The sequence below is a fragment of the Oreochromis niloticus genome, linkage group LG11, assembly GCF_001858045.2.
Source record: "Oreochromis niloticus isolate F11D_XX linkage group LG11, O_niloticus_UMD_NMBU, whole genome shotgun sequence".
In the NCBI taxonomy this organism is placed as follows: domain Eukaryota; kingdom Metazoa; phylum Chordata; class Actinopteri; order Cichliformes; family Cichlidae; genus Oreochromis; species Oreochromis niloticus.
In genome coordinates this window covers 23,191,892-23,217,525 of record NC_031976.2, presented here as the reverse complement: position 1 = coordinate 23,217,525, position 25,634 = coordinate 23,191,892, and the positions used below count along the sequence as shown (strand labels likewise).

Sequence of the window (25,634 nt, the reverse complement as noted above, 5' to 3'; positions counted from 1 at the left end):
AATAATACTGTCTGTAAGTCAGTGCATTGTCTTTGAATCCCTGCAAAGCCTGTCTTTTACTACGTTTGAATAAAGATAGTTAATGCAGATCTGCATGTGTTTTTTTTTCTTGTGTATAAGATTATTCAAATCCTCCCACTTTGAAAATAATAACCACATCATCAGTCATTTCATCCCACTCTAACATTACTAAACAATACGTTTATATGCAAAGAAGGCCCGCTCTCTTTCCATGTGCTTTTCCTTCGGCTCTTTCTCTACAGGTTTGTACTTGATACAAACTTAAATTCTTTCGGCTTTTATGTGCAACCATATTCAAGATTATTGGCATTTTTTCTCCAGTTCAAATCATATTTCTACTTGTTTTTGCCAAAACAAACAAAGAAAAAAAGAAGAAGCTTGAAAACAAAAAGTCCAGTTTAAATTCCAGTGCTAAATACAGCTAATCATCTTCTGTGTGACAGTCATGGTTCATTCCAGTCTGAGACGTCTCTTCTGGAAGTACAATCGACACCAGAGCCTTACAAACATGGGCTGGACCCGCTGCATCATTTGGTGAGTTTGATGAAGATTTTTTAAGTTGCTTGTTGTATTAAAGATTTTTCTTTTTCTTTTGTGAATTTCCAATTTAGCTCACAAAGCCTATCAAGATTTTAGAGCTTTTTGTTATATGGTGTTTTTTTTAATCATTATGCTCCGTCTACAACCAATGTTCTAGACATGAAGCTGTTAAAATTGAACATGTTGAGCAAATTGTTAGTAATATAGAAGAAACCAGCTTGGTGATTGAAGAAAGCTGATGTTAAAATTAAAATGAAAATCAGCGGTTGTGTCACTTTATTTGCTCTTGTTCTGTTTGCATCAACTTTGGACGACTGACTCAGCTCCAGCTCTCTGGTTTTTTCACTTTTCCAGGTTTCTGTGGTTTTCAGTGAGCGAGTGCCGGCAGCTGTCCAACACTGAGCCTGTCATGCACGGACAAATCCAGTCTCCCCAATATCCTCGACCTTATCCTCCTCACCTGCAAAAGCAATATTGCTTGTCCCCATATGGGACCTCTGTATCTGCTTGTTTCAGATTTTCATGGAACGTAATGATATCAGAACATTTCAGCGCTCTCTTCAGTAAGCAGCTCAGTCTATTTTCACCCTGAGTACAACAACTCCAGTGGTACAGACTGCAGCAATGGTACTGACTTGATCAGAGTGCAAATGTAGATCTCATAGTCTCATGTGTAATGCCCATATGTTTGCCAGAGGAGGGCGCTACATACTTCACTGAAATGAGAGGCAAATAAATACATTAGATTTTTTAAAGTATCATATTTATTTAATAGGAGTTAAAAAAAATTTTTTATACAAGTAACAACATGTATAAATTTCACTAATTTTGTGGAAAAGATTTACAGGAAGTCACTGCTGTATTTTTGTTTTCAGGCTGGTTTCAGGCTTTGGTCTTTCAAACATGAGCGTGTGTATTTCCACAAGGAGACACATGAAATACTAGAATTAACAAATAACATGTCCCTTGCTGGACTCCCTGAAGGTGGGAAGGACTCATGCCAGGGTCACAGAGGAGGTCCCGTCACTCTGAGTGAGGATAGACGACACTGGGCTGCTGGGATTGTCAGCTGGTGGGTTGAGTGCATACCAGGTAACAATCTGTTGTCAACATAAAGGCATTTAATTACACATTTAAGTCTTCAGTCTGTTGTCAGACAGCAAAATCCATTAATAGTGTAAGAGTATAACATAAGTATAAATGGAGCTAGGAGAGCAAGCATGGTTGCAAGACCAGTTAATTATGACTTCAACTTGTTATGTTGTAAATAACGGGCAACCTGTATCAAATTTAACAGGTAAATATTCAATTGCATGTGTTATTTGATATTTGCTTATTGAATACTTCTCCCCTTCCTCTTATGGTGTTGATTTGCAGATTTTCATGTGATCTAATAATATCAGAACCCTCCAGGTCTCCCCTGTGTTTCTGATCACACTACAGCAATGCCATCGCCTTGATCAAACCTCTACACTTGATCATATTCACCTCATTCATTATGATTATGTCCATATGCTTGCCAGCAGAAGATGCTGATTCTTGTGAACACATTCGCCAATTTATGCTTTTCTCCACTCGAGTGCCAACCTATAGATCTCACTCAGCTTCAACATGAAATACCTGTAGATGTTTCCAATTTTCCATAAGTCTCAGTGGGATGCAAAAGTTTGGGCAACCTTGTTAATAGTCATTATTTTCCTGTATAAGTCGTTGGTTGTTACAATAAAAAATGTCAGTTAAATATATCATATAGGAGACAAACAGTGATATTTGAGAAGTGAACTGAAGTTTATTGGATTTACAGAAAGTGTGCAATAATTGTTTAAACAAAATCAGGCAGGTGCATAAATTTGGGCACCACAAAAAGAAATGAAATCAATATTTAGTAGATCCACCTTTTGCAGAAATTACAGCCTCTAAACGCTTCCTTTAGGTTCTAATGAGAGTCTGGATTGTGGTTGAAGGTATTTTGGACCATTCCTCTTTACAAAACGTCTCTAGTTCATTCAGGTTCGATGGCTTCCGAGCATGAACAGCTCTCTTTAACTCACACCACAGATTTTCAATAATATTCAGGTCTGGGGACTGAGATGGCCATTCCAGAACGTTGTACTTGTTCCTCTGCATGAATGCCTTAGTGGATTTTGAGCAGTGTTTCGGGTCGTTGTCTTGTTGAAAGATCCAGCCCCGGTGCAGCTTCAGCTTTGTCACTGATTCCTGGACATTGGTCTCCAGAATCTGCTGATACTGAGTGGAATCCATGTGTCCCTCAACTTTGACAAGATTCCCAGTCCCTGCACTGGCCACACAGCCCCACAGCATGATGGAACCACCACCATATTTTACTGTAGGTAGCAGGTGTTTTTCTTGGAGTGCTGTGTTCTTTTTCCTCCATGCATAACGCCCCTTGTTATGCCCAAATAACTCAATTTTAGTTTCATCAGTCCACAGCACCTTATTCCAGAATGAAGCTGGCTTGTCCAAATGTCCTTTAGCAAACCTCAAGCAGCTCTGTTTGTGCTTTGGGCGGAGAGAAGGCTTCCTCTGCATCACTCTCGCATACAGCATCTCCTTGTGTAAAGTGCGCCGAATGGTTGAACGATGCACAGTGACTCCATCTGCTGCAAGATGATGTTGTAGGTCTTTGGTGCTGGTCTGTGGGTTGACTCTGACTGTTCTCACCATTCGTCGCTTCTGTCTATCCGAGATTTTTCTTGGTCTGCCACTTCGAGCCTTAACTTGAACTGAGCCTGTGGTCTTCCATTTTTTCAATATGTTCCTAACTGTGGAAACAGGCAGCTTAAATCTCTGAGACAGCTTTCTGTATCCTTCACCTAAACCATGATGGTGAACAATCTTTGTCTTCGGGTCATTTGAGAGTTGTTTTGAGACCCTCATGTTGCTACTCTTCAGAGAAAATTAAAAGACGAGGGAAACTTACAATTCACCCCCTTAAATACTCTTTCTCATTATTGGATTCACCTGTGTATGTAGGTCAGGGGTCACTGAGCTTACCAAGCCAATTTGAGTTCCAATAATTAGTTCTAAAGGTTTTGGAATCAATAAAATGACAACATTGCCCAAATTTATGCACCTGCCTGATTTTGTTTAAACAATTATTGCACACTTTCTTTAAATCCAATAAACTTCATTTCACTTCTCAAATATCACTGTGTTTGTCTCCTATATGATATATTTAACTGACATTATTTATTGTAACAATAACCAACGACTTATACAGGAAAATAATGACTATTAAGAAGGTTGCCCAAACTTTTGCATCCCACTGTACTTTTGTTTCAGGCTTTGGTGTTTTGCTTTTGCATTGTAAACATGGGTAACAGGCAGATTCAAACAAGCAGACTGGAGTATGTGCATTTCTCAGTGGTGAAGGAGACATGCAGGAATTAAATCATTTTGCTTAGGAGCAAAACATAGGGGACATATTGTGTCTATAACTATCTGAACTTGAGAAACACTGGAGCCTATCTGAGCTACAGTACCATAGGGTTAGAGGCAGGGTGCACCCTGGACAGGTCACCAGGCTGTCGCAGGGCCAACACAAAGCCTAGGATAAAATCCTGTAACAATTTATTCTTGAAGAAATTCAGCAAGCAAAACAGACCAATACATTTAGAATCTAAGTCTTCATTAGGGTCTATAAGAAATGAGCACATCAGAGGGACACAGTGGAGACACCCCTGGTTGAACGGTTTGGAGACATGCTTGTGTGGACTGGACAAAGCATGGATGTCCAGTATATCTCTGTCCCTATCCATGATCCACTGTGGCAACCCTAAAATCAAACAGACAAAAGAAGATTTATTTATTTAATTATTCATTCATTCATCCATCTATTTTATTTATGTCGTCGATTTACGTTAAAATGAGCGTTTGTGCTTGTTTCCGCAGTGACCGATGACGGACCTGCCTCTGTTCTGTCATTGGGCGGTCCTGCCTGCTCGCTTTCACTTTCATTCTCCCACTACTGCAGTGCGCATGCTCCTGACAAAGAAACTGCTGCACAGACTCTTGAACTACCTTTATTGTTTACTTTTAGATTGCGTTAAATTTAAAGTCGTACACTTATGATGATCGCCATCGATGGAGCGAAGAACGGATATAAACAACTTTAAGCAGTAAACTCCTGAATAATGCGGTGGTAGTTGTTGAAATCAAAAGTGAAAGTGCTGTGGTGCACTCAGCAGTTATTTGATATTCATCTAATTTTAATTTACAAAAAAACTGGGAACACTGGCACTATGGTGGGGATGATGATGGTTATTAAAGCCATTTTAACTGGATACTTCATGACGTGCGTTTATGGTAAGAGCAGAAATCTCATTGATTAAGCACTGACTGTGGAGACGTGACTGTGAGCTTAGCATTAAAGCTTTTAACAGAAGTATTTGCTGATAACCGAAGAGCTCTGTGAAAAGGGGGTATTTTCTGAACCGCTAATTCACAGTGTTTAGGTTAAAATGGCAGCAGAATAATAGACGGGCTCAATATACCGAAACACCTGAGCTCTCTGGTCTTTTCTCACTATTAGCCCAGACAGTGGTTCTATCTGAAATGCTTCTTCTTGTTTCTTCAGCTGATGGAGTTGCAGATGTGGTACTCACCTGCACTCTGGTGGAGGAGGGAGCTGGACTTGGTGGAATGGGAGGCGGTCACTTCACTCGGACTCCAGCCACTCTTATTTTACGAGATGTTGCTGTGGGCCCTGACGAATCACTCGAAGAACTCACTCCGTTTGTTCCTCCCTCCATCCCTGATCCAGACCTCCTCCTGTTTGAGGCCAAAGGTTTTTCCCTTGCCACCTCTTTGTGCAAAGTTTCCTCTAATGTAAGCACAACTCTGTGATGAACTTCTTCTCTTATTCTTTGTAACAGTATCATCTCCTGAGATCCCCAATGCAAACGTGCTGCTCCATGCAGACTGCAATGAGCAGGAAGTGATGTGCGAATTAAGTAGTTACTCTCCTCGGGGATTCGAGGAAAACTCAGATCGGGTCTTTTTCATGGTGTCCCTCAGCGTGGATGAGGTTGACTTCAGCACTGCGCTGATTCTGGAGACCTTGAAGGTGGAGAAAGACGAGTCAACCCTGATGCAAAGCAAGCTGGGTCTTCCTCTCAGCCAGTCAGGAACTCTGCTTACCGACTGTGAGATCCATAGTTTAATATCACATTTTATATGAAGGCGCTTTATATGGTTTTATTAGATTATACATCATCCTCAAATGTTTTCTACCCCTCAGTGATATTTGTGGTGTTCACCCACATAAAGTCTGTGTCTGCCCCTCTGAGAAGTGATGTTCTCCTCAACTGTGGCTTCAAGCAGCAGGACACACCATTAGCGCAGGAAGTGGGCATTGAGTGGCGTCTGCAGCACAGAGGTAAAGGCAGGAAGGTGCTTGAAATGAAGAGGGCGCTGGATGATACAGAAGGCAGCACGATAGGTAAGCACTGTAGGTGATAGCAGGTGTATCTGCATGTGTAATGCAGGGTTTGGCAATTAGAACCTACACTGTTTGTCACGATCCTGGGTCTTATGACCCAGTGTTTTGAGTTTAGTTTATTTGGATGTTTATATGATTAAGCTCATGAGTTTCTAGTTCTTTGTTATTAGATTCCCCTTGAGTTCACTTTTGTCTCGGTGAGTTTTGCGTTTGGGTCCTTCTCCTGCCTGCACACAGCCGAAACATGACAGAACTCAAAACACTGCTTTATTGCAGAATGGCACAAAAAATATAACTAAACTAAACTGGGACATGGATAACTAACACACATGGAAACACAGCCATGAGGGAGACTACAACACTGACAAAGAGAAACACAGGACTTAAATACACAGAGGGATAACGAGGGAATGAGACACAGAAGGAGAGCACAGCTGGGAGTAATCAGGCTGGACGAGACAAGGGAAGTAAAACTAGAAACACTGACATGAGACACGGACCTTCAAAGTAAAACAGGAAACACTGACTGAACTCTAGACATGTAAACTTAACAGTAACTGGGCAAACTGGGCAGACAGAACATAGGAACCTGAAACATGGTACAAAAAGGTCACAGTAGACACAACATTGAACACAGGGAAGCCATATTACAAAGCCAAAGAACTAAACCTATGATAACCTATGAAACCTAGGGAAACAAGAAACAGTACAACAAAGGACTCAAAACATAAACCATAATATACAAACACAAGATCTCTTCAAAATAAAATAGGAAACCTAATGAGACGCAGACATGACAACCAGAACTTGACAACGTAAGACACAGACATGAAACACATGAAGAGCAGGGGAGACTTAACAGGGGTTGGAAACACAAGGGGAATCTAATAACAAAGAACTAGAAACTCATGAGCTTAATCATATAAACATCCAAATAAATTAAACTCAAAACACTGGGTCATAAGACCCAGGATCGTGACACTGTTCATTTTAATGGCTTTAAGACTGATGGTACTCAGGATGGTGATAGTTCAATAGTGGCATCAAACTTTACAAATATATGTAAAAAAAAAAAAAAGGCTTTGAATGATTGTTTCTAGTGATCTTAGGAGGATAATTTTATTGACAGTCTTCTGAATGTTTTCAGTGAGTTTCTACCCATGGGTTTCTTTATCTAAGTAAGTTTTGAACCAAATGCCTGATTTTTATTAATAGTTTAGATAATGGTATTGAGACAAGTGTAAAGGAGACTATAATGTCAATTTTTGAGTTTTATTTCAGGCCTGTTGTCACCAAAGATGACCTTTAGCATCTTAGCATTTTTACTATCTTTGTGTAAAGTTGTCACAAAAAGTTATCGGAAAGTTAACTCAAAAGTTATTTGAGATTTTAAAAAATATTTATCCGTGGAGAAGCTAGCAAACAGGAAGTGAGGTCATATGAAAAGATTTTTATGGTATTGGAACCAAACTTTATGGATGTATTTAAAGTTTACAAATAAACAAAAACAAACAAAAAAAACCCCACGGAAAAACAAAATGCATCTGTCTTACTACTAGTGCCACCTGTAAAAGGAAGATAATTTCACCTTCATACTTTTTGTACCCCACATTGCTGCTTGTATCTGTATTTAAATAAATAGATTTTAAATAGATATACAAGTTTGTTATTTTATAAATAATTCAGGACCTCAGAAGAACTGTTAAAACATATGAAATCACAGTGATAATGGGTGATCTCAGTCCTGCACCAGCTCCAGTGTCAGTGTACATATAACTAGATTTGGATTTTAATTACATAAAGCTTTTACATGCACTTTTAGGATACAAGCCACATTTATCTTATAGTTTTAAAGGAGGTCATTTAGAAATTAAATATGTTCATCCTTTACCCACAATTCACCTCTGTGTATTCATGAAATTCTGCTCAGTAGTTTAGTCTTGCTAAATTACTGACAGACAGGCAGGTGCCATTAAAGCACACATGTGGAGATGATGTGAAGAGCACGAACTGAAGAAACATCAAACAATTATTATTCTGTCTGTTTAGTGGATGGTGAGAGGGCCGGCTCAAGCATAAATGCTGCCCAGGTTGTTGGTGAGGGTAACGCCTCTTTGACTCTGACCACGCTGAAGGTTGGAGATGAGGGGACCTACATCTGTACAGTCAGTCTTGGTCCTTTCCACTCCCAGCAGGTCATTCAACTTCGCATGATTCGTAAGTTTCACTCTGATCTTAATCCACAGCCGCTGTTTTCTTTGATATTCTGTTAATTCTTCTCTTTTACTTTTTCTCCTTAGAACCTCCAGATGTTTCCCTCTCAGTGGAGAAGCTGGTTTTAAAGTCAAGTTCGTCCCAGAAATTAAGTTGTCACAGCAGTAAATACTACCCACTGGATTCTCAGGTCAGTAACTGTGTTTTGAGATGTAACTGTTACCCATTACTGTTTTGTAACTCCATCCTTTTAAACCCCAATCTTATTAGTAACTTTAATATATTATCAAGTTTATGAAAGGAGATTTTTTTCTCAATCAGAATAAAATAGAGGAGTTTAATAGAGCAGTTATTGCAGGCCTTAAACCAGCCACTCTCTCAAAGTCTCTCTAAGGACGCCTGAAAGTGTAGATATTTTTAAACGTACCAATGCTCTTCATCTTGTTAATCAAAAGTGTCTGATTTTATTTGCTGTTTTAATAATAAGTTATCTTCCATATTTATTCATTTGTGTCCTTTCGAATTGCACTAGCTCCCAAGGCTACGTTTAATTGAATGACAGGTCATAATTCTCTGCTCTTTTCTGTTTTTTAGATTGAGTGGTTTTCCCTCTCTCCCACGGACACAGAGCCACAGCTCTTTAAAGATCAGGGCTCCCTGTCCAGTCATCGGCAGCACGGTGATGGAACGTTCACCCTGTCCTCTCACATAGCTGTGCCTCCCACCACCGTCCCGGGAACCAAAATCATCTGCAAGGTCTCCCACACAGCTCTAGAAGAACCACTCTTTGTCAGTGTGGTGGTGGAACCTCCTGAGCCTAGTATGTATATCTATTTAACACTTTTTTTACCATTATCATTATTATCTTGCTGAGAGTGGAATATAAATAGATGACAAGTCTGACATTGCTATTTTTATATTTTTCTATCGAAAATAACTCTGGCTCGGTCCTGAGCTAACAAAATCCTACAGCGGAAGTTTTTCTTCAATCATATCGAAACTGGCAGTTGTAGTTAAACCGAGTGTTTTCCACATTTTCAGTTGACTTAACAGCATTTGTGGCCTTGACATGTTATTTAACAATTTACAGATCACTTTTAGCACCCTTGATGCACAACACTTTGGTTGACTTTGTGTTTAAAAATCATAAAAATTATTAAAAAATAATATTTCATGAAGTCTGACATACAAATGACAAATGAGTCAAATCAGAGGATCTTTTTTGGATAATTTCAACATGACAATTTATTTCAGAAACAGTGTAAACATTTTTTTTTTTTCTGTTATGAGAGTTATTGTATTTATGTCTGATGTTAACCTTATCCACAAAACCTGTGTGTGTCTCTGCAGATTCCTATTGGTGGATACTGGGCTTCCTGATCATCACTGTACTTTTCTTCTATCAGGTCATGGGATAAATTTCACTTACATCATCATGACTGGAGACTAGAAAAGTTTCTTTGTGTCATTTTAGTGTTTAAGTTATTTTTTTTAGGTATTCCACTGGTTTGTTCAACTCTCCCAGCTTTCTGGAAACTGAAAAAACAAAGTAAAACTAGTCTCAGGAGGTTTACAAATGTGTAATATGTGATCAACAGGTGTATACTAATATTTATAAATGTGTACAATGATTTGTGTGTAAGTTTTGAAGACTCACATGCTCCAGTCCACACACAAATACAGAGGAATTGGAACACATGGAAAACTAAGTTACAAATGGATACATCAAACCTGAATAAACAGAATTTTACACAAATTTTAAAGTTCAACTTTATAAATTTGATAATTTGTACTTTTAGAAAGCTTCCTGTAACATTCTTTATTCTCACGTACAGATCTTTAAATATGCATGCATGAATCCTCTGATATGCACAGTGGCGTTTTGAGACTTCACATTGTAATGTTCACATAGTTCCACAAATGTAAGCTATGTTCAAGTGCTAAAGGAAACAACTGGAACATCTGGGCTTCCTGTGGATTCATATGTGTGTTTGTTTTAGTTGATTTTATTTACTGATTACAGATGCTATAAATTAGCCCATGAAAGCCAATATATGGTTTAAATAAGCTGCTGCGACATGCTGGATATTCTTCTGCTGGAGCAACAGTCTGAGTGCAGCTGCAGATGGGAGAACAGTTGGTTACATTGTAACCCAGGTTCTCTGAGTCGAGAAACTATCTCTTCAGGCTGCTCAGAAAGGCACTCAAGTCAAGGTCAACTGTAAAAGCCATGCACACGTAGTTTTTATATAGCCAGTAGTATTCACATCATACTATGGATTATGTAGGGTGGAGACACATCTCTATGCCTCGTCCTCTGAAGTGAATATATGCAGACAATTTCTTGTATATTTTGATTATATATGATTAAGTTGATATGGAATAACAATCTAGGCTACTATATGGCATCTGTAATTGGTAAATGTATGTTTCCTAGTCGAGTGTAATGAGCTGTTCTGTTTATTTATGTGTGGATCAGAGCACCCATTTGTGAGTACTGAAAATTTTAATCATTGTGCACATTTGTAAATCTTAATTTACGGTTCATTTATATATAATTTGTAAACGTTTGGGACAAATTTTGCTCCGTACAAAAAACTTTTTTGGGGGGTGAAAGCTATGCATATGGTAACTGATTTATTTATGACATAGCAGTGAAATTTCTATACATGATACATTTTTTGTTTATTATTTTTAATACCAACCTATTTTTGCACTACGCAAGTTTGAAGCTTGCAATATGCTAAATTGCATTAAAACCCACAGATTACATCACAAACTATGTTATTCACCAACAGTACAAATTTTATTCATATAAGATAACACTGCAATTATACAGTAGCACACTCCCTTACATGGAATTATTCCCTTCACAGCTTTCAGTATGTTTGTTGACAGGGGACCTGCTGTTTGCAGGTAGAAAATAATGGTGTGTAGGGGCAGTAGGCATTTTCATCTTCTGCAGACATGAAAGGTCCACACGATTTGTATTTGAAAGCAGCTAATAGCGCAATTGCACTATGAGTATTTATTACCTGAGATGTGGTCTCTGTAATATTTTTGTAAACTATTTACTTTATGTTTTTTCCCAGGAGCCCAGAAATTCTTTTTAAAAAAGAGCAACAATATTGAAAGCACCTTAAATGAGTATAAAAGTTGTTTTTCCTTGAATGTAAAATTATGCTTTGAGTATTTGGGGCTTATTTGGACTTTTTTTAATCAATATAAAGTGGGAAAAGGGGGTTTTTTTTCTGTGTCTCTACCGAAAAATTGGTATGACTATTTAAACACTCTCAGCTTCTTAAGTCCCGCTTACCAGCTGAATTTACTGTACATCCAATAATTTTGGAGCCTGGCAGAACTTTGTTTTATATTCTAGTGGAGATCCTGATGCTCCCTGTGACATTTAAGGAGGACATGTACCATTAACCAGAGATCTGTAGTAACAGATAGAGTGATGCTGCCATACAAGCCTTAGTTTGAATGTGTGACTTGGTGTGTAACTTCAGTGAAAGATGGTACATAGACCCAATAAATGTAGATTATTATACTTAAAGGGGGAATTTGAGAAGGTTTTTGTTATACTTGTTATTTTTGGTACAATATATATATTTGTTTTATCTCTCTGTTTTTGTATGATTTTATTTTGTTGTACGTGTAATATTGAAGGATTATGTGACACTGTGACAATGGTTAAGGCATTTTCGTTGATCAATCTTTGTACATTGTGGAATTGATTGAAGTCATACTAGGACATAAAAAAAATACAACATCATGAAAAGGTTTGTTTTTTATACTTTAATTAAAAAATGCTAAACACTCATATCCTTTACCACGAATGACTGCATCAATGTGGACGTGATCAGCTTCTGCCACTACTGAAGCACAGATTATTTTGATGTCAGCCTTCAGCTTGTCTGTATATTTGGCTCAAGTGTTTATCTTCAACTTAACAATACTCCATAGATTTGCTGTGGGGTTCAGGTCAGGCAGGTTGGTCAACAAACCATTTTGTTGTGGTTTTGGTACTGTGGGAGGCTGCAAAGTCCTTTTGGAAAAGAGAAAAGGCATGTCTATAAAGCCTCAGTTCAATTCAACTTTATTTCTATAGCACCAAATTACAACAAAAGCATCTCAAGGTGCTTTATGTTGTAAGGTAAATTCTCTTCTGTTTGTCCTTGTCAGAATTGCGGGGAGGCTGCAGCCTTTTCAGCCACCATAGATGTAGGGTACAGCCTGGACAGGTCGTCAGTCTGTTCCAGGGCTAACATGGACAGACCATTTACACTCACACCTGTGAATTTAGAATCACCAAATTAGCCTAACCCCAATAATTACATGTCTTTGGACTGTGGGAGAAAGCCACATGGGAGAATCCTCATAAACAGAAAGAGAACATGCAAACTCCATGCAGAAGGTCAGACAGTGGACTCGAACCCAGATCCTGTGAGGCAAGTGTTAAAGAAATGGAAAATTGACTTTCATCTGACAAGAGGACTTTGGACCACGGAGCAACAGTCCATTTCTTCTCTTTTTCCCAGAAGACCAAAAAAAAAGCTTCTGACATTGTAACTCATTTCCTAAAGACATCTGCGTGCGGTGACCTAGGCCTCCATCCACTCCTTGTGAAGCTCTTGCAGGTTTTTGTACCAACTTTTCTTAACATTCCTCTCAAACCTGCAGTCGCCTCTGTTGCTTTTGCCACAATTTTCCCTTGCAGTCAATTTTCTATTAAGATGCTTCTTTACTGTGTGAACAGCCAGCCTTTTCAGCAGTGACATCTTGTGGCTGGCCCTCCGTATGGAGGCTGCTCATGATCATCATCAGTAATCAAGCCAGCAATCTTCCCCGTGATTGTGGTTGTGTGTATTGAACTATAGCAAAAGATACATATTATTTACAGTATACTGTGTGACTAATAATTTACTCAAATGCTAAATAAAATATTCTAATAATTTGTGAAACTGGATTTCTGATTTTTGAGTCCTAAACATCAAAAGTAAAACGATAAAGGCTTGAAATATTAAAATTAATGTAAAATATATAAAGAAAATAAATTATGAACATTTTTATTTTATTGAGCCAAAAATCTTTTCATTATATTCTTGTAGTTTTTGATAGATGCTATAACATAACCAAAGGATATAATCAAAGTCAGTATGTAGTCAGTTCATGATTTCTTTATTGGCAACAGCAAAAAGTGGTAAACATGCATTTGTTCTCCTAAATCCAGTTGCATCTCTTCCAGTAGTTCCAAGTTGTAAATCACAAAACATCTTCTCATGTCCCATGTTAATTATCTAATAATATTACTGCACAGTATCATTAGATAATTTTGGCTAACCGCTACAATTATGCATAAATGCCCTTTGCGTTTTATCAACCCTGAATATCAGTCCAAAGTAAGGAAAATAAACTTCACATCCTATAGCCCGTCAAAAAACTTGAAAGAATTTATAAACCTGTTTTCAGGAGCGTAAACTGACAGATGTGTACTATGGTTCTACTCATACAACACGACTAATACTAAGTTTTCATTTTTCACTATAGTAGCAGTTTGTTTGCAGTCTCTGGATATTATTTTACTCTCCAACGCAAGTGATCTTAACAAAATGTTGGCAAACTCTTGAGCATTGTTGCATTGCATAAGCAGTAATTATCAGATCAGAAAGACATTGTACATAGGTCCTTTAAACCACTAAGAAAAAAAATGTACAGTCGGCAGTAAGGTTCAGAAATGGCAGATACACAGGTTACACAAAAAGGCAAAACTACGGACACCGTTTGCCATGCAGGTTAGAAACAAACGCTTCATACTGGCCGTTATCGTACTGCCGGTGACAGATGGGTGCTTTTATGTGAGTCAGCAGCGACGGTGGGACGGCCAGGTGGCTCAGGGTTTCCAAAATCATATCCTCTCTCCTCTTTTCCTGCTTTCTGGACAACTTAAACAACAATTAAACACTTCGACAGCACAACTCTCAAAATAACTGTGTGTCTCTACCTGTTTGAAATGTGACGCTACACATTCATCTGTCTATGGCTGGGACTCTCTGCAAAATCAGAATTAAGAGGCCTTCCTCTGGACTGAAGCAGTTAGTTCATGTATTCATTAGATTGTCTGTAAGTGCCATCTCGTGTGACTTCATTGCTGTGCATATTATTACAACAATGCCACCTCTATGCCTGTGGTATAAACACTCTGGTTTTTCAGTCCGGATTTAAATTTTTACCTATTTATGCAGTAGAAATGTGTTGCAGTACTCCTACTACCTTTCCCTGAATCACTTCCTCCTTTCCTAAACTCTCACACAGTCTCTTTCCCTATTTTGCATTTCTCTTTTCTTGTTATCACTGGAGGTTGCAGAAAAAAAGACTTAAGTGAGTGAAAGTTAGACAGGAAAGGGAAAAAAATACCAATCAAAGCCTACCAGGTAAAAGTGGAAAAAAGCTTTTAGCTACAATGCTTTGGATCACAGATACACACAAGCACAAACAACAGAAACTAGCATAATCTTAATCTAACATGACCTTGTGTTAGTAAGTAGCAACAGTGGAAGCAGCAGACAGAAGATGAGTGTTAGTTATGCATGTCAGTATCAATTTACAAATGTAGAACTCTCAAAAAAACGTCATATGAATAAGCTTTGGCGTACTCGGTGTAGAAAGACTGCAAACTCTTCTGTACACCCCCCACCAGCGTGCTTAGCCCCACGTGTTCCTGCGCCCCGCAGATTCACCCTCTACCTTCTTTCCTTTTCTTCCTTCCTTCCTCTTTTGACTCTGCCTGCTGTGTCCTTCAATAATACATGAGGTGCAGAGGCAGAGTGAGCAAGAGTTCACGTCAAAACAGTGGAAGAAAGCAGCAAGGAAAGGGAGGGAAAGAGGACGAAGAGAGCAGAAACATCTATAAACACTAATGTAATGTTTAAGTGCAAGATGGTTTGATGGAAGACTGTGTGAAGAGAGGAAGGAGAGGACCGACAAAATTGAGGAGCAGCGCTTGGGTTTCTTTTTTTTGCCTCTCCCCTCTCATATTATCCTCAAGTCCATATTCATCTGTACTGATGAGCTGAGCTCAGTGGAAGAAGTATACTGTGAATTAAAGAGAGAGGGGAAGAAGTAATTAGTTTAATGGGTCTGGCAACACATCATTAAAACTAAAGAGGCAGAGGACACACTGACCTCTCCTTATGTAGGAATGTGGGGTTGTTAAAGCCGAAATAATATTATGCTGGTGTTGTCTTATATGTATAATATTGATGGGGTTGGGTTTTTTTTACATTAATAAAAAAAAAACCCCATCAGTATCGGTTCTAACACTGATGTATTAGTGACTTCTAAATTGCTCACGTGTGCAAGTGGAAATAGCCATGCTGAGTGGGAAGTCAACACATGATGATTATCTACATTTTGAAAGTAATCAGTTAATTGTGGAAATTTTTGCATTGGTGTCAGAATGAAACTACTTACAGAATATGATTCCAACCACAATAACTCCAATGATACCCATCATGATCATCATCTGAAAGAAAAGATGAAAATTTTACACTTCATCCTTTTACAGAAGAATACATGACACTCTGTTTTTAGGGTTTCACTATGTTCAAACAGAATGGAGACCAATCTGAACCACAAAACAAAACAATTATGACATTTAAAAGGCTCTTTGTGTTTCTTGTGGCTTAGTTACATAATCCCCTCAGTGTTTAGAGTGAAAACTCCACAATAGCAGATGCCTTTCTCCCATTTTCCCTGAGGTATCACTTCAGTGCTCCACAGCAGCTCATTAACAAATTCCTATGTAGTCCTCTATTTATACTAAATCTCTGCGTGCCACAACACATACTAATAGGCATTTGTTAATTCTCAGTCAGACGATACCATAAGTTTCTTTCTGTTTTACCAGTCTGTGTAACGGAGCCACAGTAATGTGCCCACCTTGCAGTTCTTCCACCAGTACTTGTTTTTTAGCTTGGCTGCGCAGCTTTCAAACTGGGAGGCTCCAGCTTGGAGAGCATCCGCTCTGTCATCCAGCTCTGAAAGCTTCTGGTCCCTTTCCAAAACCTTGTCCACATTCACCCGCATGATATCCACCACCTAGACCAGGCCAGCAAGGATGAGAGAACATTTTTTTTTGGGGGGGGGGGGGGGGGGGTAAAGGAGGCAAATAGATGGGAATGTCATCTTCGTAAGTGGTCATTCTTCTGCAGTTTGTAGCTCATGCATATTTTACATCAGTGAGTTTCTACATGCATTCCGAACCCACAAACTCAGAGCAGCTCACCTCTTCCACTTGGGCCTGAGTCTGTTGTAGCCTGCGGTTGCTGGAGGTATTGGGAGGGGCAGGAGGTCCGCCAGCTGGGGCTCCATCTGCGCCAGGGGCACCTGGAGCTCCAGGAGCTCCAGCTGGTGGGGCAGCATCTGGGGCAGACCTGACCAAGCACAACAATGAGAGTTTTGTGAGAGAAAGAATTGGATGAAGTCAGAACATTTTACATTCAACAATGAATAGGTTTTTATAAAAATCTGAAAAGAAACTTGAAATATGCTGAGAAGGAAAAATGCCCCGTCTAAAGACCTGTAAGGGTCAAGAGGGTAATGTGCAGGAAGGAAACCACCACACAGCAAAAAAGAGGCAGAAATGTTAGCAAGAAAAGAGGAACTAATGGTTCAGTGAGACAGGGGTGCATAAGAGAGAGCGGGGGAGAGGGGAAAAAAAACATTATGTAGGCCACAGGATGGTGGTGGATGAGTAAAGAGAGAGAACATTTTGGGGAGGAAGAAAAAGAGGAGGCAGATGTTGCTCATGATGGATTACAGAGAGATGTGTGGAAGTGAAAAGAAAAGGTGAGGCAGAAGTGAGGAAAGGGTTAATCCAGCAGGAGGGGAGAGGAAGGGGTATACAGGAGAATTAAAACTGAGCAAAAAACCTCTGCAGAGGCAGCTGCCAGACAGTTTAATATATGATAAACTAACTCCTGCAGCATGAAAATTTACCATTTTTTTAGGAGAAATTCTGCATAAAGGAAGCTACCGATGACCAATTTTCCTTTAAAAATTCATGTTTTACAGCATTAAACATGTGATGACCCCAAGTCCCACAAAAACCTTCTAACTCATCCAGCACCACAAAACACGCTGCTTTCTATTAAATCTGATACAAAAACATCCAAAACAACTCATTCAGCCCCGTCTCGGGCTTTGAAAGAGACAGAAGTCAACCTCTGAATACATAATTCAGCGAAGCAGTGATGGAATATTTTCGCTTGCGTCAGCAAAAACCCTTCAAGCTGAAAGTAAATCACCTCACTTCGGACCGCCAGTGGAAGAAAATAATGAAATGAACACGTTTGAATGTGGGTTCATCCGCCACCACATATTAGATATCTGATTTTGTTGGTTTTTTTCTTTTCTTTTCTTTTTTTTAAAGAGCGGAATGGAAAAGCCGCATTAATACTCACATCTTCTATGCAGCTGTTTGAACTGACTCACGGGCAGCGGAGGAGGGGTGACTGGCTGTGAGGCAGGAGAAGGAGGGTCTGAAGTACAACGCGAGAGAGAAAAAAAACCCCAAAAAGATCACAGAAGAGACGAAAAAGCGGAGGCACGTGTGCAAAGGAAAGTCCAGATGCTTAATTAGTAAACAGACTGAAGTGGCGCACTGACAGTAAACTGAGGCGGAGGCTCTTGGCGCAGTGGAGCCGATCTTCTAGCGATGCATTTATACTGCAAGTCGTCACCAAAAGTACTGCAATACTGAGACACGTATACAGGTCGGGTGATAATTCACTGTGTGACCGGATTAGTGGGCAGGGAGTGAAAAAGGAGCGATGCCAGCTCAGGAAGGGAGTACTTCCAAATTATAATCCATGCAAAAGAAATCCACGGATGTTTGGATTCTTGCAGAGCTGCATCCGGCTCCTCCAAGTGATGCTCCCCTCCTGGATCCTGAGACGCAGCACTGATTGGCTGGTTGTTGAGTTGCCTCTTCTGAAAGCTACTGACAGAATACCTGCGATTGAAATAAAATAATAATAATAATAACAATAAATGGGGAAAATGCAGTCACGGGAAATCTGTTGTCTCTGATTGCCCCCTTCACTCTCTCTCTCTCACTGCGCGCTGTGTGCAAGGTGCGCTAGTTTTGTCCGTGCAAAGTGGCTCTGTGGGCAACTGCAATAATGCGTCTCTGCTCCTGCCTTCACCACTTGGACTCGTAACGACAGTGCGGCACCCCCTCCCCTCCTCCTTCCCTCTCTCTCCCCTCACACTTTGCAGTACTGCAGCTCTGTGTCGGATAGGGCGGCGGGACGACACTGCGGTACCGTGAATGCCTACAGAGTGTTGACTCGACTGTTTCCTCCCTGGCCTGGGATTCTCCCAGCTCCCTCCTCTTTCTGATCCTGTATCGCATTTCCCTTTGCAATGGCTTTCGTTTGAAAACTAATGGAGTCCTACATCTGAGCCTACCTGTTTCTATCTTGAATCAACTCTTATGCATATTAAAGTGAGCGGAGTTAGAAAAAGCCTCAAATGAAATAGAAAAGGTCAGTAGAGCAATGAAGTGAAACATACTAAAATGTGACGCTCTTCAGATGTTAAAAAGAAAATTACAGATAAGTATGTCCAAAAGGTCTTGTTTACGATGTCACATTTAGACTCATTGAGGGTATTTTCCCTACAACATATTTTGGCATGTGAACCTTTTCGGGGCTCGTTACAATAACTTGCATTTGTCTGAGCTGCAAGAACAGCTTTGAAGAGTTTATTCAAAATTTGATGATGCATATGGAGAAAAATGAAGAAATCATCTGTTTTGCCAATACAAAATTTGCTTTTTATCCCATGACACTATGGAGACAGATGCTTTTTGCACACTAGGGAAGTGCTTCCCCTGTTTCAACGCAAGTGCCCGTATGAAGAACTTCACCTGCACTGAGCCTCCGCCTCCACTCTATCAAACACCCTGGGAGTGAACTGGAGTGTGGGAAAAGGCCTTCTTATGGTTGAACACCAATGAGCGAGCTCAGCAGTGCTCTGGAGTAGGAGCAAATCACTGCATGCAGAGTCCACTGTCTCACTGAAAATCTTCTCAGACAATGGAGTCCCATTAGCCTTGAAATGGTAGATCATGTGCATTATCTTTAGTCATTTCCATTGTTTAAGACATAACATTAAAACCATCTGCATAATATTTGGATCCTAAAACCCCCCACCAGGACACACAGAAACTCCGAGGCTGTCCTTTGGCTTCTGTGAAACCTGTATTGGATTAGCTTGGGGGAGTTTGGGAAGCCAGGCTGCAGGGCACACTGACACCGACCTTGGCTACAAGCTTGGTTTGTAACAATGTGACACCTTGAGTGGCACATGCCAAAGTAACATCAAAATACAATCAGGACCCAAACTTACCCATCAGCTTACTGCAATCTAACGAGATGATCAACAAGGCAAATTTATTTACACAGCACCTTACAAAGACTACAGTCATCCAAGGTCCTTTACAAGGTGAAAATATTACTCACTCCACTTGACAAAAGTTAAAGCTCTGAAAGTTTCCCAGACCTCAAACTAACTCAATAAACCCTCCAAATGATTTTTGTATTAAATGTCTGAATTTATCAGTTACTTCAACAGGTCATTTCTTCCTTATCTTTTTTGAGTTTTGCACTAGACCCTATTTTCATGAAGTAATCCCATGATATCATTTTTAATTACAGACTGACTAGTTCAGCTTTATCTGAATGTTCGTTGGGTCTCGAGGAATAAAAAGCCACAAATTCCAGTCCATTTATAATTTATTTTCAGGTTTTAGTAGCATTTATTTTGAATCAGTTACTGATAAGAAATGAATAAAGCACATTCAGTCTGAAACACACAATAACCTAGAAAATTGGAAACAGAGCACAGTGACAGCAGGAAATCACGCCAACAGACTGACAGTCCTTCTTGGCTGCTCTGCTCTTTGTTCAGCATCAGCGATGTTTGCCAGTGCGGTTGAAGCGTCTATAGAGGAAGCGTATCCTCTTTTCCAAGTTGTGCCTGTCCTGAGTCATCATTCTGTCTCCCACCATCTTCTTTTTTCTAATTGCCCGCTGCAGTTCATTACCTTTGAAAGCTTTCAACCAGCAGGGGGCCACAATTAGATCTTTAGGATGAGCTTTGAAGTCCCCTGCAGAAAGAGCACGAAGAGAGAGACAGTTTATGTGAAAGAAAGAAAAAAGTGTGCTGTGGGAGAGGCAAAATTGGTAAAATGAACAGCAAAGCAAGGCACCATATCAGATTAAATGTCTGATCATCATAGATCTGTTCACCCACGATCATACTCAGCTTATCTTTTCACACCATCTCCTGCCAATTTACTGTGCGGATGTTGAGAATACTGTAAGACTGTATGCGCACACACACACAGATTGTCAGCCCTTAAAACAAGTTAAGTTACTCATTATGACTTAGAAACAGCAAACTAACCATCCGACACAGTTGTACAGTACATCCTCTTAGTTTTCTTGGATGCTGAGGACACTCACCCAAGATTCCTATGTTATCATAAACTCCATACATGCTCCTCTTCTCAGTCCATCTGTCCACCTTTTTCGGCTGAGGGATGGCGTGCATCCTGATCTGACAGCATGTACCTGAAAACAGCACACAGTAGCACAAAGTGCTTGTTTACATTTGGGGAAAATAGTCGATTTTGTTCTCTAAACAATTTGCAGATTACTCGATGTACTCATTCACATTAAATTAATCAAATCAAACGTATCAAATATAAAAGCTAATGTACACTTTATGCACTATATTGTTCACAGACTCCATGAATCAGCATGTATATGGCTCCATGCATACAGTACAAATGTACAAATAAACACATAACATTTCTTCTACTCCTAGACAATTAAATTATTTGAAAATATTTAACATCCAGGTTGCCAGAAAATTATAAGAATAACTGTAGCAGGTAGCCATATTGGAACAGATGTTTACTAATGACTGAATAGATGCCAGAGAAGCTTTTCAAACACACGTGGGAAAAGCGTGATTCATGCGCGGCAGGTCCCGAGTGGTTTGAGTTTGTTCTATTTCTTGTTGAGGAAAATATAACTGTTGTTCCTGACAGCAGAGGTCGCTCACGACTTCAATTTCTATGTGAACCTAATTTTTTGTCTTATTTATTTGGTAATGTGTAACTGCTTAGAGCTTTAAAAAGGTCGTGTTCATATCGTGCCAGTCTGACTTGTGGACGATATTTAAATGATTCGAACATGCGTGACTTTATTTGAAAAAAATAAAATGAGGCAGTGCAAAGAGCAAGCAGGTCTTCTTTTTGGAGTCCACATAAATGTTTTAACACAAAATATCAGACATGACAAATGCTCATATAAAAACAACCAAATAGTTCAACCCTCGTCACCTCCCAGGTGGCTGGAATGTTCAGTGATGTAGCCTATAGAGCAGATATTCCCTTTACTATCTCATCTTTAAGTTATCTTAATTACATCCTACAAGTGTCTAACTCTTCCTGGTGAACATTTCATCTTGATATTGAATGGAATATGCTAAAACATTACGTGTTTGTCGGGCAGTGTAGGCCCATTTCTACTGAGCTGAGAGCGACTAAAAAGTGAGAATGGAGGGAATGATTCATGAATATCCATCACAGCAAGATAGCTTCAATGTCCTCTTTCTCACAACTGATGATCATGAGAGGTAGTGGCGTTAACTAGTGGTTGTAAACACAACTAACTGGCAGTGACGGAGTGATGACAGGGTGGCTGCAGTTTTGCTGCCTCAGCTTCAAAGAAACAACTCGGGCTTCCGTGAATGACGCTGAAGAGATTTCTAAACAACAAACACTCGCTTTGGAGTGAATGTTTAATTATAATGTAGCTTACTGTTTATTTGGCAGCACAGTTTGTATAAATTAACAGTGTTTTTTAGAGGTATATAGTATATGTTAATGTCTATGGTCCTATACTGTATATTTCTGAACAAATAACATGTTGTTTGTAGGTAGTTACCGTATATAAAAACACTTATCTCCTGATCTCACAGATCAGGAACAACAGGCTCAGTTCTCATATGTGAGCAATGCAAGATTATCACTTCAATACTTCAGCTTCTCATAATCCTCCCATAATTCTCTGGCGTGTCTATTAGCATCTGTATTTAATGTTTTGTTTGTTTTTTTTAATTATTTGATGCTTTGGGTTTTGTAAGCTACTGGATGTCTAAATTTCCTTCTGGACCAATATAGTATATATATATGTATGGTTTGTTTTTTTATTTGTCTAATGTAAACAAATGTAAATGTTGAGACGTAATTTTGAACTTATTGGAGTTTTAGACTATTGGACCATTTCTGGTCTTCTCGAAATTTATGCTAACTGCTGGCTGTGCATACTTAGTACTTTTTACCTTACACTGGAACATATTACACTAACAGTGTAAAGAGTAACATATAAAATCCACAGTCTGTGCACTAGACTCAGAAACAGTGCTTAAATGAGGGCAGCCTACATTAAAACTAGCCTGCATTTGGAGAAAAGAAAAAAAAAAAATCAGTCAAACTTTTAACTCTTAAAATGCCTTAAAATTAAAAAAAGTTCAATTCATGTTATCATAATTTAACCCAAACAACAGAAATGCCTCCCCATTTTAACCCCTACTCCCATTTTTTGGGTGAAATTACAGTGAAATTCCCACTCAAATCAAATTTAGAGAGGTTATGCACTGACTGGACAAAAATACCCTTTTTCTGATTTATCAAGCTATCTTATATCTTTCCCCCACAAAGGCATTTGACAACTTGTATGTGTTTCGAATCCCATATATACACACATAAAATAAAAGATGAGGTTTAATAACCATTAAAATGGGTTCCAGGTTTTTCTCATGAATAGCCCTAGTAATACCACGTAGGAAGAGATTAACCTCACTAACTTCTGATGGACATCTAGTCATTTTGTTCAGGAAGCAGGCCTGATAGATGACAGAAACCGCTCAGGTCAGAAAAGAGAAACAGGGCTAATAGGGGTCTAAGGAGGAAAGAGTTAAAATCCCTATACAACTTTGAAAGCTTGATTTCATGAGATCCCATCCCTAATATAGTTTGAGTCTCACTTGTTTTTGCTACTGAACTCAAGAAAATGCATGCAGGCATATGCAGAATGTCACACTCACACCGACATTCGTACAAACATGTTTTAATCTGCGCCAAGGATACTTTGGCGGAAGCAATCAGGGATCAAACCAGAAATCTTCCGAGTAGTAGACGACTTGCTTTACTTCCTGAGTCACAATACTAAGTCCGGACCGGTTCAGGTTACCAGTTGCTACTGGAACCAGTGAGACAACTCACCTGTAGAAATGGTCCTGACTGTGTGCAGCAGCGTCCCAGCAGACTGACAGTAGGACGCCCCAGCTCTCAGCAGACCTCCCAGCAGAGACATGTCCACAGTTTTCTCCTATAAGTTGTTAACAGATCATTTGGATGAAACCTGAAGTCAACGCTCATAAAATTCAGTGTATTTTTTTAAGTTTGCTTTTCCTTCTTTAAACACGGCATCAGTTTCTTTAACCATCTTTACGGTGACCCTTAGCTTTAGCTTCAGCTAGCACATTACATCGAAGTCCGTGTTTCGACCATTACCTGTTTCCACGCGTGTTCAGAATCTTATGCCACTCGAGTCCTTTGTTTATATCGCAACCAAGGATCACTTACGAACATGTAACGCTTTAAAATGTTTGTTATTGACGCTTTGACATGCTCGGTGTGGCGGCTTCCATCTTTACTCTGTGTCCCATAATTCAACGCGGCAGTACCGTATTGTCTGTAGAGATGCGCAAAGGAAGAGTTTTATTATTGTCTTTGCAACTTTTTACTACGAATTTTACCCAGTAGGGGGAGATAGGCCTGTCAATACCCGAGTAAATAGGTAAGTTAAGTTTATTTAAAGCGCTGTATACAGAAAACTGGGAATAATCACAATAAAAAGAACATTAAAACAGTTAAAAGTAATAGAAAATTACAAAAAATAGTTATAAAAATAATAACAAATGAGCATCATTAGAAGGCCTGGCTAGGCCTAGTTCTTAAAGGAGTCCACAGAGCATTAAATCTTTTAATATATCTAAATGCAATTTTTAATTGAAAGACAAATGCCAGGCGAGGAGAAATCAAAGGTTGGAGAGAATAGCACTCATTAGAATTTAGTTATGTGAAATATGTTTAACATCTGTTGTATCTACTTTTTGAACAAAACAGAATAAAACTGAATGCCTTTATTTGTGTTTCTACAGATAATGAGCGTCTTCCTGAGCCTTGCAAAGTTGAGACACATTAAGCAGAAAAACTTCAAGCAACTTCTAAAAAAGCCTCGCTTTAACAAAATTAACAAATACATAAACGAATCTAGGGATATAAATTAGAAAAATAGGACAGGTATAAGTTAAAATCCACACACCCTACACATTTATGAATTACAAGAAACATGCACACAAATATCCCTTATGCAGTCCCTGGTGATATTGCACAAGGATGCTGTGCGTGGCGGCAGTGTGCAATTTATTGCAGGCCTCTAGCTCCATCCGAGTGGCAACAGAAGGAAAAGGTGGTTGTCAGTATGAGAAGAGTCCTTGTTGTTGTTTGTGGCACAACTTGTAGCTGTGCTTGTAGCTGAATGACAGTGGTTTTCTTTTCTGATGTTTTGTTTCTGTCAAGAGCGTTTTTGTCATCTCCAGTGCAAATGGTATTTCACACCAAAATGCCATAGCGGAGTAGAATGACACCAGCAGCTGTTTGGGCAGCTTGGTTCTCCTCACTGTGCTTAAGAAACAGCTCTGCACGGTTTTCTTAAAGGCCTGTTTGTGCTGAGGAATTTAAAGTTGGAACCTTTTCCACATTGTCTCCACCTTTGGAGGAGCAGGATTCTCTTTCTGTGTGCTGAAGCTGATGATCAGCTGTTTTTGTTTTGGAGGTGTTAAATGCCAGGTTATTGATGGAACAACATCAGTCGCTTTGCAAATCATGCCTGTAAACAGCCTCATAACAATTATGTGCAAGCCTGTGGTGTCATCTGCAAGCTGTGTGCAGTGGGTTGGTGTGAAATCGTGGGTGCACAAGGAGTAGAGAAGTGTGTTTAGCTTTCAGCCCCGAGGGGCTTCTGTGCTGGGAAACTGTTGCTGTTTTGTTATGAAACATCTGCATGTGACGTCTATGAGCAACATATTTATATATGTGTCCTGATGTTCACATTCAGCTGCCCTCCTATAAGTTCGTACAACACTGGACTTTACGGTAAAAAGGGACTGAAAAGCAAAAAATAAGGCAGGTGAATTCTTGCACTGATAAAAATCTGGGGGAAAAAAAGAGTACACTTTGTTCCAAACCTCA

At 39.4% G+C, this 25,634-nt stretch overlaps 3 protein-coding genes and 1 long non-coding RNA gene across 4 annotated transcripts; 2 read left to right on the top strand and 2 right to left on the bottom strand.

Moving 5' to 3' along the window:
• The first annotated feature begins 413 nt into the window (after nucleotides 1–413).
• Nucleotides 414–1,006, top strand: LOC112848258 (uncharacterized). Its single transcript, XR_003222279.1, has 2 exons — nucleotides 414–555; nucleotides 916–1,006. It is a non-coding gene; the product is annotated as an uncharacterized LOC112848258 (long non-coding RNA).
• A 3,523-nt stretch (nucleotides 1,007–4,529) lies between these two features.
• Nucleotides 4,530–12,011, top strand: tapbpl (TAP binding protein like). Its single transcript, XM_003450641.5, has 8 exons — nucleotides 4,530–4,887; nucleotides 5,159–5,368; nucleotides 5,457–5,726; nucleotides 5,822–6,022; nucleotides 8,072–8,239; nucleotides 8,323–8,426; nucleotides 8,831–9,056; nucleotides 9,587–12,011. The coding sequence occupies exons 1-8, from the start codon at nucleotides 4,824–4,826 to the stop codon at nucleotides 9,652–9,654; spliced, it is 1,311 nt and encodes a 436-aa protein (XP_003450689.1). The 5' UTR covers nucleotides 4,530–4,823; the 3' UTR covers nucleotides 9,655–12,011.
• Nucleotides 12,012–13,398: 1,387 nt separating this feature from the next.
• Nucleotides 13,399–18,470, bottom strand: LOC100706223 (synaptobrevin). The gene is made up of 5 exons (XM_005455443.4): nucleotides 17,701–18,470; nucleotides 16,524–16,671; nucleotides 16,178–16,336; nucleotides 15,710–15,761; nucleotides 13,399–15,331 (listed from the first exon to the last, which is right to left on the bottom strand). Coding segments are annotated over exons 1-5 (378 nt in total). The 5' UTR covers nucleotides 17,703–18,470; the 3' UTR covers nucleotides 13,399–15,314.
• Nucleotides 18,471–20,019: 1,549 nt separating this feature from the next.
• Nucleotides 20,020–24,075, bottom strand: mrpl51 (mitochondrial ribosomal protein L51). The gene is made up of 4 exons (XM_003450577.5): nucleotides 23,892–24,075; nucleotides 23,601–23,706; nucleotides 20,770–20,877; nucleotides 20,020–20,411 (listed from the first exon to the last, which is right to left on the bottom strand). The coding sequence occupies exons 2-4, from the start codon at nucleotides 23,689–23,691 to the stop codon at nucleotides 20,215–20,217; spliced, it is 396 nt and encodes a 131-aa protein (XP_003450625.1). The 5' UTR covers nucleotides 23,692–23,706; nucleotides 23,892–24,075; the 3' UTR covers nucleotides 20,020–20,214.
• Between the last annotated feature and the right edge of the window lie 1,559 nt (nucleotides 24,076–25,634).